At 36.7% G+C, this 15560-nt stretch overlaps 1 protein-coding gene and 1 long non-coding RNA gene across 2 annotated transcripts; one reads left to right on the top strand and one right to left on the bottom strand.

Moving 5' to 3' along the window:
• LOC107625551 (probable pectate lyase 8) lies at nt 338-5993 on the bottom strand. The gene is made up of 8 exons (XM_016328217.2): nt 5907-5993; nt 5713-5769; nt 5134-5202; nt 2089-2731; nt 1879-1982; nt 1212-1350; nt 887-1124; nt 338-844 (listed from the first exon to the last, which is right to left on the bottom strand). Exons 1-7 carry the CDS (start codon nt 5987-5989, stop codon nt 903-905), a joined length of 1317 nt encoding a protein of 438 aa, XP_016183703.1. The 5' UTR covers nt 5990-5993; the 3' UTR covers nt 338-844; nt 887-902.
• LOC110267872 lies at nt 11317-15046 on the top strand. Its single transcript, XR_002355826.1, has 3 exons — nt 11317-11487; nt 11580-11866; nt 14784-15046. It is a non-coding gene; the product is annotated as an uncharacterized LOC110267872 (long non-coding RNA).

Raw genomic sequence — 15560 nt, 5'->3', positions numbered from 1 at the left:
GTGATGTATTTGTTAATTGTTGATATTTTTCGGAACTAATAGAAAGATTAGTTTTGTGTATCTGTATCTATTATTTTGATTTATAGTAAAAGGGTTTACTTCATTAGGTTCTGTAGATTTTTGTCTTTCCTATTGTGAATTTTTGACAATAAAAACTTCAATTTCTCTGGGCCCATATGATTTTTGACTTGGAATATTCCTATATTGTGTATTTAACTGGATTGGTTTGTGAAAATTTTATTTTGGTGCTTTTGCTTCGCTGTTAAACAAATAATTGTCTGAGCATTCTTTTGCAATTAAAGATTTAAAGGAAAAGCGCGAGTTTACGGCAGTAGGATATAAAAGGGATAAAATTCTGTAGACAAATGCAATAACTGTTCCAATAATACAAACTGTTTCCCCTTTCTGGCCCATTTTTGTTTGGCACAAATCACGAAGAGCATACAAACAGGGGCAAACAAAGGCCGAACTCTATGACGCTATATAACTGGGGGAAAAAAGAAACTACATAGTAAGACTAAGAGAGTGGAATAGGATTTGACGGTTTGTTCCCCCCAATAGAAATTATAAGGGGTAAATGCTCTTTGCATAATTGAAGCCTTGTAAACGGCTTCTTTTAAGCAATTCACTGTTATCAATTTGATAACGGTCGACGTATGTGACAACATGTACAAATTTTTTTTTTTAATATGATATCTAACTTGGGGACGAGACACGACATACGGTGTCACCACAATTGCTGCAAACTCAATGGGATACATCTACAAGACTGTAACAAATGTAAAACAATGATGGGAGAAGAAGAATGAAAACTTTTCTTTCTTCCCTTTGTTTTATATATCATGTTCTTTCTTTCATTTTGATTTGCATTCTGGATTTATATCATCATCCTGTTTGGTATTTTAACACATGTAGCCCCTGCGGCAGCTAAGAACACCGGCGCCAGAGGTGAGGGTTCCGACCAAAGAAGAGGATTTGGCGGCAAGACTCGAGGCTCTGGCATAGCTTGACGCAGCTCCGGCTCCTGATGAAGTGAAATATGCTCCATTCAGAAGAAGGTCTCCCTCGGACCTCCAATTCCACCCTTTCCATATTGTTTCCCCTGTATCCACCCTCTTTGTCACCTGCATACATCAGTTTTTATACATTTTTAGAACATAATAAAGTGCATCACCATTCACCGCATCAAACTTATTGTAATAAGATGTTACCTCCTTAGCAAAAGGGTTCTGAGGGGCAAGGTATCTGTTGCCCTGGCTGTTAATTGTGGGATCAGCACTGCCGCCAATTGCATACATCTCCCAGTGAGTATAGTCATTGTTTACCACGTGGAAATATCCATGTCTACACCTGCATTCACCATAATACGTTTTCACTATTTAATATCCAATAACTCTAGCTCTATTAACGTATTTCTTTTTGTCTTTTCTTGCTCTTTGGATCTAAGTTTTTTTTCCTTCTTTTTCTTTTTTTGCTTATAACAGTCAAACACTCACAGACACGGACCCGGATTTGTAGTTTATGAGGCTCACACTTTTTTTTTACAAGATCCGAAAGATATAGCCCAAGGGATATTAATCATTCATTACCATTGTCCATTGCCTTTTAATGGCTTTCTTCTTTTCAGAAATGGACCTATATCCCATAGGAATAATCACTCATTACCATACGTCTTAGTGGGCCTATAAAGCCCTATAAAACTAATCATATACGGCCTAAATCCGACACAAATAATGGAATGCCCTTGACCAAAAACTATTAATAAATAAAAAATAATGGAAAGCCAGATCAATTGAAGTGACCTGAACATTAATAGCAACAATAACATCTTAGCTGTACTCATATAACAAAATTGTACGTTTGTTTATGTTATGTTACCTTGGCATTCTTTGGATTAGACCCTCCCCAAAATGGTTGTAGGCAATCGTTACTTGCATCTGCTTGTCCCGAACATAGGAGTCACTGTGTCCTAGTAGCATAACCTGTAATAAGAGTGTTCGATTTCGATGAACTCAATCACTTAGGCATTATTTATATTTTAAATAAAATATAAATAATGGAGCACGAAGGGGAACATGGATTAAATACCTCATTATGGTGGGTAAAGTAGTTGTTAGAAATGGTAATAGCAGTTGACCCCATGATGGCATCAATGAGTCCATCAGCACAATTGGACAGCGAGTTGTGGTCAATCCAAATGTGACTTGAACCAAAAATTGAGATTCCATCGCCATCAGCCATGGTCCTCCATCCATAATGACTCGGCGAGCTGCGAACCATGGCGTTCCCAGTTGGCTTGCAATCATGGATATGGAGGCCATGGATGATTACATTGGTGATGAACTGTAGTGTAAGGCAAGCACCATAAGCAATGTGAACATTGACACCACGAGCATCTATGGTCTTGAAGCTATTCATGAGAAGCTCTTGTTTCAAAGTAATGACCATGTCCCTCTTGAAGACTATCCACAATGGCCTGTCTTGGATAACAGCGTGGCGAAGAGTGCCGGGTTTGGGATTAACAGGGTCATCATCGCCAGGGTCAGTGACAACATAGTACCTTCCATCACGGCCTCCAATGGCATTGCGGCCAAAACCAATGCCACAATCTGCCAAGCGCTTTCGGTGGGCGAACCAGCGCTTGTCGCAGCGCCAGCAGTCATCGATCGGGTTGCCAGATCCACATGAGAAGAAATTCAGATTCCTTCTTGCTGTATGGTTGCGAATGGTCCTGTTTTCACATTCATCACAGTAATTTTGTTAAATCAACTGCTAACTGACTACAATAATTTTGTGATAAATAACGTGGTCGGAATCAGTTCTTCATCAGAATTAGAATTGTTAATAATACAAGCCAAACTTTTCATTGCATTTATCATCTGGCGTTTGGAATAAGTTCCATCTTGTTATGCAATTCACATTTTTTTATTCAATCATATGTGATATGTCACAGCATATTGTGATTTAATATTAGCATATTGTGATTTAATAGCAAAAGTTTGATTAGGAAAACAACAATTTCAGATGTTAAAGTTTAGTAGGTCATAATTAGATGAAAATATATATAGAAATTTCAAATTATTAAAAGACTTGAATATCCTATAGACATATGGAAAGATAACTAATGGTTAACATGCACGTTACAAGAAAACCATGTGGAACTAATCATGTTTTGAGCTTTCGAATTTTGATTATAAAAATTTCCGACCGAGCTGAATGAGTGGGTCATGTGGGCACTGCAATTATTACTATGTATACGGATATACGGATAGGATGATACGATCCATACGGAAAATGGGGGTTGACATCTTCCCTAAATAATAATTTGTTCCTATTAGGACTTGAGGGTGTCGGTGTTAATGGCCAAAAAGTTCATTGAGGGTTATCACATTGAATAAGAGATATAATAATTGTGTCAGATATAACAGCTGCTAGATCAGCCAAAGCAAAACAATGTGTAGAAGATGCTCATGGCCAAACCAAGACCAGATCTAATGTTCAGTTTTGGAGCTTGTGAATGTGGACAGGCTGGAGAAGGTAGCTCATTCATGTGGCATACCCCACCTTGTTGGATAATGCGGGAATCGCATAAGTTCCCAGAGTGTGATTCGATAACTATTAGAATATTATATATATATGGTATCTTTCATGCAGAGGATGACATACACACACGAGATTTTTCACCACTGATTTATGAACTTGGTAGGACCAAATAAATCATGTGCAAAAGATGAGACCATTACTGTATCCCATTGGTAATGAAGACTTTGAAGTAGTACTTCACTGATTAGAATCAATCTTTGAATTCCCTGCCAATTGGGCAATTTATTGTGCATATGCCTCTGTTCTATCGCGTTACCACTCACTGAATTCCCTAACCTTTTTTTGTGTGGTATTTTATTAATTGTTCCTAACTTTCACCTACTGTCGACCAATGAATGTGAGTAGGGAAGAAACTAAGGGACCACGAAATACAATTTTATAAGGAGAAAGCTAGATCATTTGTAAGCATTAAAAACAAAACAGGATTTAGACAAAGCTAGAAAATGTGAGGTTTTTGAGAAGGTGTTTAAACTTGGAATCAAGATTTGGATAAGGGGAAAGGAAAAGGAAGCAAAATATATGTTTAAGCAACAGAGCTGGATCTGGAGACATTAGCATGTGATGAAGCTGGCAAACAGAATATATAGCGACTTCAGCTTTTCAAAGCGATATATCGTCTAGAAACAAGGAACATGGTGGATTGGTGGTTGATTTGTTAGAACTTAGAACCATTGAAGAGAGCTTGATATGATGAACAACTAATTAAAGCAGCAAAAAGAAAAGTATTGAGAAATTTGAAGATATATGGTGCCGTGGGTGAAAAGAAATAGCTGAAGGTCATTTAATAGGGAATAAAATTGTACTTCTACTACATGCAAAACTTATGAATTTTAATTAAATAGGTCCTGGCCTCAGAATTCGAAGTTCCAACTAGGTGATGTTGCTGAAATGAACACTTTCTGTTAATGATGTTTGACTTTCCGGGTGGTATCTTAATTGTTATGTTAATGAGGCATTAATTTTGGGTTTAAGCCCAAGAATTAAAAGAAAATAATGGAGTTAGCTTCATGACAAAGCAATAGATTGAACAAAAGATGTAAAAAGCATAGCAGCTTTGAGTTAAACATTTTACCACAAGTATAGGACTATAGGAGTGACCACCTTGACTGTACCTTCAATTCACTAGGCAGATGACCACATAGAAGACACGTAAGAGACATTTATTACGATCAATTTTGTTGTTGCAAATTTGTGTTTGATCTTTTAAATATTTTTCCTAATTTTGTGCTGGATCTTGGTTACTGTTGATAATTAGAACAAAGAAAATGCTGATTGCGAAACACTGGACATGTGAGTCCTTTTTCCTAAGCACAAGGACCAAAATAAACTAATACAGTGTGCACATGGCATTATGGCAATGGCATATGCTGTGAAAGATAAGAACCAATAATATATCTGGAAAAGTTTCAACAAATATATATAACTGGAAAAGTAAGTAAAATAATGAAATATAATAAGTATAGTTTTATTTTTATATACACACATGCAGGGAGAGATGGAGAGAGAGAGAAAGGGGGAGAGAGATATTACGTATCAACCATAGAAGCTATCTCCTCTGGATTATCAACGGCGTGCTCATTCATCAGAGTGTCACCCGACCTGAAAAATCGTAGAAAAATAAAACAAAAGGAAAAAAATCAGCAGCTGAAATGACACAATTAACCTCCCTTTCCTGCAGTAACTTTATAATATATAAAATGTTATTGAAAAACAGGTAACAAATTATACTTAAAACAAGAATAAAAAAAGTAAATAAAAGAAGATAGATGAGATAGTAATTTATAAAGAAAAAATGTGTGATCTGAATGTGAACGCTTTCATCGTGAGACTGAGACTGAATGGGAAACACAAATGAAAAAACTAACGTAACAGGATTAACGGTTCGGATTTCCCAAGATCCGATCTCAAGGGCTTAGAGATTTTCTCTGTGCTCAAGCTCCAACTTTTCCCAACCAAATCCAACGGTTCCAGCGCAGCACATTGCCGTTGAAACCGTTACGGTTACGGTTACTACTCCAACGGAAAATAAACGACGTCGTCAACGTCTAAAAGAAACCAGCTCGAAGCAGTAACAACTACTAGTGAAAACCGACACTGCTAAACACTAACCTCTCCACCATTGACGAGTTCTTCGAGCTCTGCAAGCTCCCCGTTCCTACATTGCCCCTGTTCCATTATCGAAGCACCGAAATTCAGAATTGAGACACACCGAAACTCACAAAGAGAGAAAAAATCTCTCGCCTTTGATCGTTCGCATCACAATTAAAGTAAAAAAGGATTTAAAAAATGAAAATTTCACGGACTCGTTAATTGAGGTAGCGCAGTAAGCTGAGAGCAGCGCCATGAGCAAAAGACAGAGCGTGAAGCCTTTCATAGAAACCTCCATTGGTGCTTTTTTCTTCAACAATGGTAGCTTCGATCTTTTGAGTGTCGTGATGAGAAGTTTCAGGTATAAGAGGAGAAGAGAAAAGTGGTGGAGTTTGGGAGAGAAGGCAGAGAGAGTAGAGGGGTTTATATAGCGAATGGCATGGGAGAAGAAGAAGAACGTGGAGGAGTTGTGGGGCTAAAGTGTGCGCTGGCCGAACACAATAGTATATTGGAGGGTACTTAACCATGGTTAAGTTAGTAAAGGCATTTTCAAACAACCAGGTTTAGAGTTTAACCATCTTAAACGGTTAAAACCACCTCCAATCCTAACCGTCATTAACTGCTTTTACTCTCTCTCTCTTTCTCTCTCCGACGTGGCAAGCGCTTCCTCGGTCACTCACTTGCTCCTTCTCTCTTTCGGAGGAAAAATGGAAAATACTCTCCTTTCATAGGATAGGACCACTTAGCTTATTGTTTCCAATATTCATATAAGATATAATAAAATAAAAATTTAATATTTATCTAATTGATAAGGAATGCAGTGCTAAGTATTAAAAAACCTACCACACTAGTGTCAAAAATGGATAAAATATCCTTGTAACTATTTTTATTTCATTTTTATCGTCACTTTTCATATCCAAATGGTGCTGGTTAATGGGGTCCAGCAAACTCCGGTTAAAAACGGTATTTTCACTGTTATTTCATCGTAAAATTTCTAAATCACTATAAATACATTTTTATTTTTGTCTACCTTTATCTGGAACATTTTATTCCAATTTTATTTTTATCCGTGACTGTCACTCTGAGAGATATACAGCAAAACTATTTTAATAGAAATTGGATTTTTTTCTATAAATAAATAACCCGCAAATGTTTTTTTTATTATAGACAATTTTAGGTTAAAATTTGTTCTGGTATAGTATAGTAGTAAATCAATACGTATTACCATGATAAAAATATTTATAAACAAACGTAGTTTATTTTGTTATGCTGGGAGTATTTGCCTCCACAAGTTAAAACTTGGATCCGTCTATGTGAATGACATAATACAAGTCAGCAATTATTTTTTATTCTTTTATTTTTAGAACATGTTATATATTGGTTATATGAAATTCTCCTTCCAATTAGCTACAGAAAGACAAAAGTATTGTTTTTGTAATATCTTACCACACAGAGTTTTATGTTTAAGTCGTAAATCAAAGGTGGTTAGACATTATGACGTCTAAAATCAAAAGATACATACATATATTCGAAAAGGATATAATACACTAGGAGCCTGTAAAAAAAGGATAACAAGACAACAACCATATCTCTCATAAAGCGGTAAAGAAAAACGTATAAACACATGTACAAAGAGATACAGAAATATATATAGGATTCAGAATATAAATACATAAGTAGTACTAGTCTCGACCTGTGAAGAAAAGGCCGGTTAGACTATATTACAAATCAAAATATACAAAAAATACATCCTGTTTCTCCATACAACAAAACCTCTAAAAGGGATTTACAAATATGTGTTCAAAAGTGGAGAATGTAAATACAATGAGTACAAAATAAAACTCCAAAAGTAGTCTTCGCTTTCCAAGAGAATCCAGCACACTCAACGAGGTGCATCACGTCCTGTATATGAAAATTCAATAAAATTTTACAACGGGTGAGAACCCGAAGGTTCCCAGTAGGATAATGATTCCAAGTTTAGGATCCTTTCTAATCCAAGCAGGGTAATCAAACTAAATCTCAGCTATATTAGTGATCTCAGATTCTCACTCTTCTCAATTCAAGTCGTCAGTTCTCTCAATCTCATAATGGTTCAAAATTCAGTAACTAAAGGTTCAGAAATTTATTCAGTAGTCATAACAAACACAAGTAATTAAGAGTCAAGCACAACCAGAAGTAATTACAACAAGTAAGGTAAATAACAATTAAACAGAAATAATCACATAGGCAAAACAAATACAGTATGCAGACTCAAACGATTTCACATAGATGCATATGATGCATGCCTATCCTACTAGCTATGAGCTTACACGTCGATTATTCTATCAGAACCCGATACATCCAGTAGTTGACTCAAATATCGTCTCTTTGTTCTACATTCTAATAAAGAACTTGTTTCCTCGCATATATATAGTCTCCTAGGGTGAGTACGCTGTACACCTTGTAGGGTGAGTGTCCTGTATATCTCTCAGGGTAAGTGCTTTGTGCACCTCAGAGACAGAAAGAATATAGGCGGGATGAGACTACCGTCTCCACATCACACCACAACTACGAACAAGTGGGATGAAACCTCCATCCTTGCATGGTGCAGGTGCCAATCCAAATATGCAAGCGGGACGAACCCACGACCTTGCCTCGTAAGTGGGATGAACCTCCGACCTTGCCTAGCAAGCGGGATGAATCCCCGACCTTGCCTAGAAAGCGGGGCGAACCACCGACCTTGTCAAAATAATCATAATCATGGTCTTTAATCAATTTCACAAGTCATTAGATTCATTAATTTCTATTTGTTTGTAAATTCATTAATTTACTTATCTCATGAGCGGAACAATGCCATTGTCCTTATCGTGGGCGGGACAAAGCCACCTTCCCCACAAAGCAATAACGCACTAGACAAGTGGGATAATACTACCGTCCTCACTAATCCGATCACTCAGACCATAATTTATCATTATCATTGACTTAAATTAGTTCTATAAGTTATTATGTTCTTTATCCCCAATTCTTTATTAAGTAATCAGTTTTGTTTCCTCGTGAGGGGGATAGCACCACCGTCCTCAAAAAAGACGGGACAAGATCACCATCCCCACTTAACTTAGAGAAAGTGGGACAAGTCACAGTCCTTGCATCTTACCCAGGAAGTTAATCACTTATTATTAACTCTAATCAACTTCGCAAATTATTAGGTGCATTAACTCCAATTCGTTGTCAATTTATCACATTTAAATTCATTAATCCCTAATCTTTTATCAATTTGTCAATTTCATTAATACGTGGGCGGGATATCACCACCGTCCATACCGCGGGTGGGATAAAATCACCATCTCCGTAATAATTTCATCCGGTTTACGAAGTTGTTATTTGGGAATTAACCGGTTCATCTCATTATATCACTTTCCAGTGTATTCAAAGCTTAATTCTTGGTTATTTAATTCTATATGGAGGTTGGAGAAGTTTATAAATCAGATTAGGGAGGTTAAACAAACAAAAATAAAATTTTTCAGAAAATTAGCACAGTCGTGCGTATGCATGGGCGATTTCAATTCGGGTTGGGACATCATGCGTACGCATTTCAATTATGTTTTCATATCATGTGTACGCATGCCCTGTGCGTACGCGCAAGGTTGTTTTCATTTGTCTCTGTTTTACAATTTATGCGTACGCATGACGCATGTGTATGCACGATAAGTGCGTATCGACAGATTCAGTTCTGATAAAAACTCTGCAACTCTGCATAATTCAATTTTTCACCCCTAAGTTCAAACATCAATAACTTTTGCCACATTTATCAGTTTTCATCTGTTTTTAGACTATTTTAAAGATCTTTTCACTAGCTTTAATTTAAGGTAGATTTCACGTAAATCCAAACTTCGAGCGCCAAGTTATGACCCGTTGAAGTTCATCAAAATTCTGTTTTTGTCAATTTTACACAAATATTCATTTTTATCAATTCACATCCCAATTCAGTTCTAAACCATCCCAAAGCCATTTATGAGCATCCTCAATATACATCTATCAATTCTCTACCCTTCCCAACTATTCAAGACCTAATAAAAGATCCATTCCACACTACATTTCAAACAAACCAACAATCACTTATCCAATTTACTCTCATCAATTCAACAACGTATCACACGTGGCAACGCCATCGCTTACCTCAACTTATCAAGTAGGGGAATACCTCACCTTATCACAACCTCCAGTCCAATTTTCACATCAATTACCATATTAGGCACTCATACCGCAACCTCATATTCAAACTCATTCACAAATAAGCATTCATATTATTTAACAACAAATACAACTCATAATTCACAACCAATTAATCATAACAACTACCATTTTCATTTAATCCTATCCTAGGGATAATTAACCTAGGTTTTCACATAATGTTACACAATGTCTATCCGAAATTAAGACCCTTTATTAACGACGGTCTCAACCTCGGAAAAAAATCTCTTCTCTGGCACTTCCAATGTCAACCAGTCTAGGTCCACCAAGATCCTTACAAATGTGATCCTCAGCTCAATTCCGCACTGATCCCACGCCAAGCGAATCCGCTCTGCGCCAAATTCAAGCCAAACAACTCCTAATTCATCTAATCACATCAATTTTCTCTTAGTTCAAGTCTAGGTTTCTGCATATAGTGAAAAATCTTGGGGAATTGAGATTCTTTATCTTGTCTCACGTAATCTTGGGTTGAAATTCCATTAGAATTCAAGATTGAACCTCTTTTAAACATCAAAAAGCAAAATCTTCTCAACACCTCAAAGATGAAATTGAAGATAAATGGAAAATGTGACAAGAATTTCGAAGTTTCTTACCACAATAGCTAGATGAAATCGAAGAGAGGATCGAGACGAATGCGTAGCCGCAAACAGATCGTCAATCAAAGTTACGGTTTGGAAGTTATGTGGATTTGAATGTGGTGGGTGAAAAGTATTTAGGACTCTCTCTCTCTCTCTAAATTGACAAATGTGGCTAAAATGAGTGTTGAGGAGTGTTAGTATGTGAGTTTGGGCCTTGGGTCTAAGTGAGACCCAATCTTAATCTTAGCCCGTTTGGCCCGATTTTGGGCCAAACCTTTAAGATAAGTGTTCAAGTTTATGTTCTAAATATTTTTCCTTGTCATTTTCACGATGTTAGTTTTTCTCACTCAAAGTACCAAATAGATTTAAGCCGGTATAGTTAATTTTAACGCCGGTACTTGTTTCTCCGCAATTAATTATATTTTTTGCACTCTCACAGTAATATCGACCCTTATTCTCCACAACTTTCTAGGACAACTCTTACACGAGGCATAATACCAATCGCGGGTGCCAACATCAACAGACACTATAGTGGCTAAAACCCAAGTGGAGACTTCCTGCAATAACATGGACTCTGTAAATCCCGTAAAATTAGTAAGTAATTATTCAATAAATTAATTTTTAATAAAGAAGATTAGAAATGTGAATATTATATCAAATTAGGATAGAGCTCATCGAAACGAGAATTTTGACACTAATTTTGAAAAATTCGGCCCAAGATTAGACTGAACGGGCCAAACCGGTTAAACCGAACCTAAACCGAGCCTGTAGACCCAACCGGACCAACCTTTAAATGAACCAAAGCCCCTTTTCTTCCTCATTTCAGCTGAAGCAACGCTGAAAGCTTCCATGGAAGAAAAGAACCCCGAAACCCTTACGGCAAATTCAACTCGCCGTAACTTCTCCGTCCGAGTTTCGATTGCTGCACCGTTTGCGGCCACACGACCACCGCATCGAGTTCTACGTTTCTATTGGAACAATTTCATTGGTAACTTGCTTATTCACTCTCAGCCTCCTCTTCCCCCAAATTTTCGAAAATTGAATAGAGATGTTGAATTTCTTTGCTCTTTGATGTTTTAGGATCCAATTAGCTTGAGAAAATCGTTCACTCTTGTTTATGTGAAGCTTGGGTAAGATGAGGATATCATAAATCCTATTTAATTTGCTGAATTTATGTTTCGGGTATTCGGATATTAAATTGGGTATATATGTGTTATGAATGTATATTAGGTTGAGAATAAATAATTGGAGTTTGAAATTGTGGACGTTGGAATTTTGGTGGAGGCTGGGCATTGGTATTTTGTTGAGCTTTTAGGGCTGTGTTTATTTTGGGTGAATTGTTTATCGCTACGTGGGAATCGGCTAAGGTATGGTTTAGCTTTCGTGCATTTAATATATAATATTTTGTGAAAACTTAGGCTAGATGACCATAGGATAAGCTGAACGCACGAAAACGTACAATGCTTAGTATTTTTGATATTTATGATGTGATTTGATTATGTGACGAAGGTTTTTATTATATTGATGTTACAATGAAGCATGAGTAAGTTGGTGATTATAGGATTGCAAACATATTGAATGAAGGCATGATGAATTTGTTGAAATGTATAATGTTGATGAATGGTGATTGATAGCATGGTGTAGAGTTATGGTGAGTCTTGTTATTGGTATATAGTGTTGGGATTGGTAAGTTTGGTAAGGAATGGAATGGAGATTTTGGATGTAAATAAGGTTTAAGGGGTTTTGTAAAAAGTTGGTTTTCGGCTGAATTTCGACGAGGCATAATTTGGCTTTCGAACTCTCAATTTGTTTCCAACTTGTTTTAAAGTAAAAATTGGATTCGTGAAGTTTATGCCATTCGAAGAACGGGTGAAAAATATTTTAAATCGAAGAAGTTATAGGTGTTGGAAGATTTGAACTCAAAACTGATTTCCTTCTTTCAATTCTGCAACTTGCTACTGAATCTGGTTTTTTTGAGAGAATGTACGTCCACGCGTACGCGTGCCATGGAATTTTGGCGATGCGTACGCAACTGGTCCTATGCGTACGCGTAAGGGGCTAGCAAGCATGTCCACGCATACGCATGACCCACGTGCACGCGTGACATGAAGTATTTACCTACGCGTACGCATGACAAAGGGACGCGCGCGCGAGCTGCATTTTTATACTCCCACGCGTACGCGTGACGCGTGGCTCCTCTTTCAGCAAACATAATTTTTCTGGGTTTTAAATTCTATTTCGAACTTCTAAACCTCTATTTTCATTCCTTTTGTCATAAATAGTAGCATTAAACCTGATAATAAGATGAAGATAGAAAATGGGGATAACTTAGAAGTAAAGTAAAGCTAAAAAATGATGAATTGATTATGAAATGTTACGGATGATCATGCATCATACTTGGCTTGAATAATTAAATGATCTGAGATATGAGATTCTCTGGGTAAAGTACCGTGGCTTGCCACCACGTGTACCAGGTTGAAAACTCGATACTCTATTGACCCTACGACGTAAGGGGTGACCGGGCACTTATAAATTCCCGAAAATGGTACCCCATTGAGCGATTTGATATATATATATATGAGTAAAAGCTATGCATAGACTCGCGAGTCTAAGTAAACTCGTGGAGCTGACCTAGACTCGACTCGCGAGTTAACTCGTAGACTCGTACGAGTTCACCTGTTATGAAGTTTATATATATCATACTTAATGTATATTTACTCAATTCTAACCCTTCAAAATTAATAATATCAATCTTAAAGCACATAATAAATTAAAAATAATAGCATACATTATAACAAATACTTTAAAATACACATTCAAATCCTCTATAATTATTCTTATACAAATACAACATAGAACACACAAAATTAAAAATTCTAAATCTGTAATACTAAATATTTAATTGAACATTGAACAATATCAAATAATCAAATTAACTCTAATCAAAATAATTAATTACTAATCAGCCATGAATGGATGAACCATCTGGCAATCTAACATAAATGATAAGCAATAGACTAAAATTAGAAGCAATAAAATTTAAAAAGAAAAGAAAAACTAAATCAAAAAGCAAAGGCTCAAAAAAAGGACAAAAGGCATATAAAAAATAGAGGATACAGAAGAAAAGAAGGGGAAAAGTCTCAAGAACAGCAGATCGAAGACAAGGGTGCAGCAGGCAACGGTGGTGAGGATGCAACAGCAGCATGAAACGACGGTGACAAATAGTCATGGATTTCACGACGGTGCAAACCCGAGTAGAGATAGGACTATAGGAGAAGTAGTTGAACTCGTGAACGGTGATAGCATGATGGAGTTGCCGATATTGGAGATGTGAAGAAATACAAAGCAGAGGGCAACATAGGTAAAATTCATAAAGACAATGGCACAAATTAGAGCAGAGGTAGCAGACGCAGGTGAATAACGGCAGCTCGACGGGAAACGGCAACTGCGGCAGAACATGGACAAAGTGAGACTTGAGAGAAACGATGCAGATGAGTAAGTTGTGAGTGAGTTTTCTTTCATTCTTTGGGAGTGTTATCGTAACCCTAATAAAATAAAGTATTTTTTTGTTTCAAAATGACGCTTTTTTGAGCAAAAATGAAAAAAAAATACAAACTCGCTAACTCGGTCCTAGACTCACGAGTTTGCCCGAGTTTGACCGAGTCTAGCCGAGTCTAGCCGAGTTTACTCAGGATAGAGTCTATGACCGAGTCAACTCGATTCCATATCTAAACTCGTAAACTCGTACGAGTCAACTCGAGAGTTTGACAACAATGCATAGACTCATGGGGATGCACGTCGGGGGACAGTCCAACGGTTTAGCAAACCGGACTTGTCGGGTTGGCTTGATAACCGAAGATGAGACTCATCAGCCATAGGACAGGCATGCGTCATGTGCATACTACTTGAATTACTTGTTTGTGCATTAACTGGGTGTGCCTAAGTGTACTTCCTATGTTAAATGTATATTTGTTACCTGCAGTATTTGTAACCTTCTTGTGCTTGCCTTTATCTGTTTATTTGCCTGTGAAATGCTGACGGAGATGGAGGTATGGAGGAATGGCAGTATGGGATTTAGATTTAACATTAAGTTAAGTTAGGCTTAGATACTCTTAGAAAATAACCTTTTATGGCTTCTGTCTAATACTTTAAGCTTTATAATCTGAGTGTCGGCGTTCTAGGATTGTCTTTGGCATTCCCAGGACCTTATATCTTATATGTGTGGCACCTTTACCATACTGAGAACCTCTGGTTCTCACCCCATATTGTGTTGTCGTCTTTCAGATGCAGGTCGAGAGGCACCTCGTTAGGCGTCTGGACTTTTGAAGCGAAGTGGCTGTCGGGTTACTTTTGTTATATAGTTATGTATATATATGTACTTAGTTTTCCTCTCCGCATAACTTGTTTCTTTTGATCCTCTTAGAGGTTTATGGAGAGACATGATTTTGTTTATGTAAATTTGGGTTTTAGATATGTATATGTATGTGTATATATATTTTCCGGCCAGTCTTGACTTCGCGGGCTGAGTGAGGAGCTTGTTATTTTGTCTTTGGCTCTCTATTCCTATTTGTGTTATCTTATGCTGGATAGTTATAGTTTCCTTAGCACGCAAGTTAACTCATTAATTGAGCGTTGCGCTTTTATTTTCGCAGATTTTATTTCATCTGTTCTTCAAGACTCCTAGTTTATTATACTCTTTCTGTTATTATATGTACACTTTTTATTTTAGAGATCGTAACACCACATCATCTCTGTTTTATGGTTTAAGCGTAAAGTTTTATGTGGTACGTGTTACAATTAATATAAAATTATTTTACATGTGATGAAAATTAAACTCATAATCCATATGTATATGATCCTCTTGTTCATTCATATTTTTGCTGTACCAACCGGCAACACGTGTTAACTTCCCATTGTATCAAAAAACACCTAAAATATATAAAACCATAAAATTAAACATCAATTTAAAAGATAATATCAAAACACATTGCACAAAATACAAAAGTGAAATGTTTTACATAAAAAAATATTTTTTTGCATATAATATTATATATTAAATAT

This window comes from Arachis ipaensis, chromosome B02 (assembly GCF_000816755.2).
Source record: "Arachis ipaensis cultivar K30076 chromosome B02, Araip1.1, whole genome shotgun sequence".
Lineage (NCBI taxonomy): Eukaryota > Viridiplantae > Streptophyta > Magnoliopsida > Fabales > Fabaceae > Arachis > Arachis ipaensis.
This window is presented reverse-complemented; position numbering and strand designations above follow the sequence as displayed.

Excerpts from the sequence above, each read along its gene's own strand:
- LOC107625551 (XM_016328217.2), bottom strand. The coding sequence starts at position 5,989 with ATGGAGGTTTCTATGAAAGGCTTCACGCTCTGTCTTTTGCTCATGGCG. Across the intron at positions 5,770-5,906 it reads TGCGCTACCTCAATTAACGA|GGGCAATGTAGGAACGGGGA; the intron begins GTCCGTGAAATT and ends ATAATGGAACAG. Across the intron at positions 1,125-1,211 it reads AGAACCCTTTTGCTAAGGAG|GTGACAAAGAGGGTGGATAC; the intron begins GTAACATCTTAT and ends TGATGTATGCAG.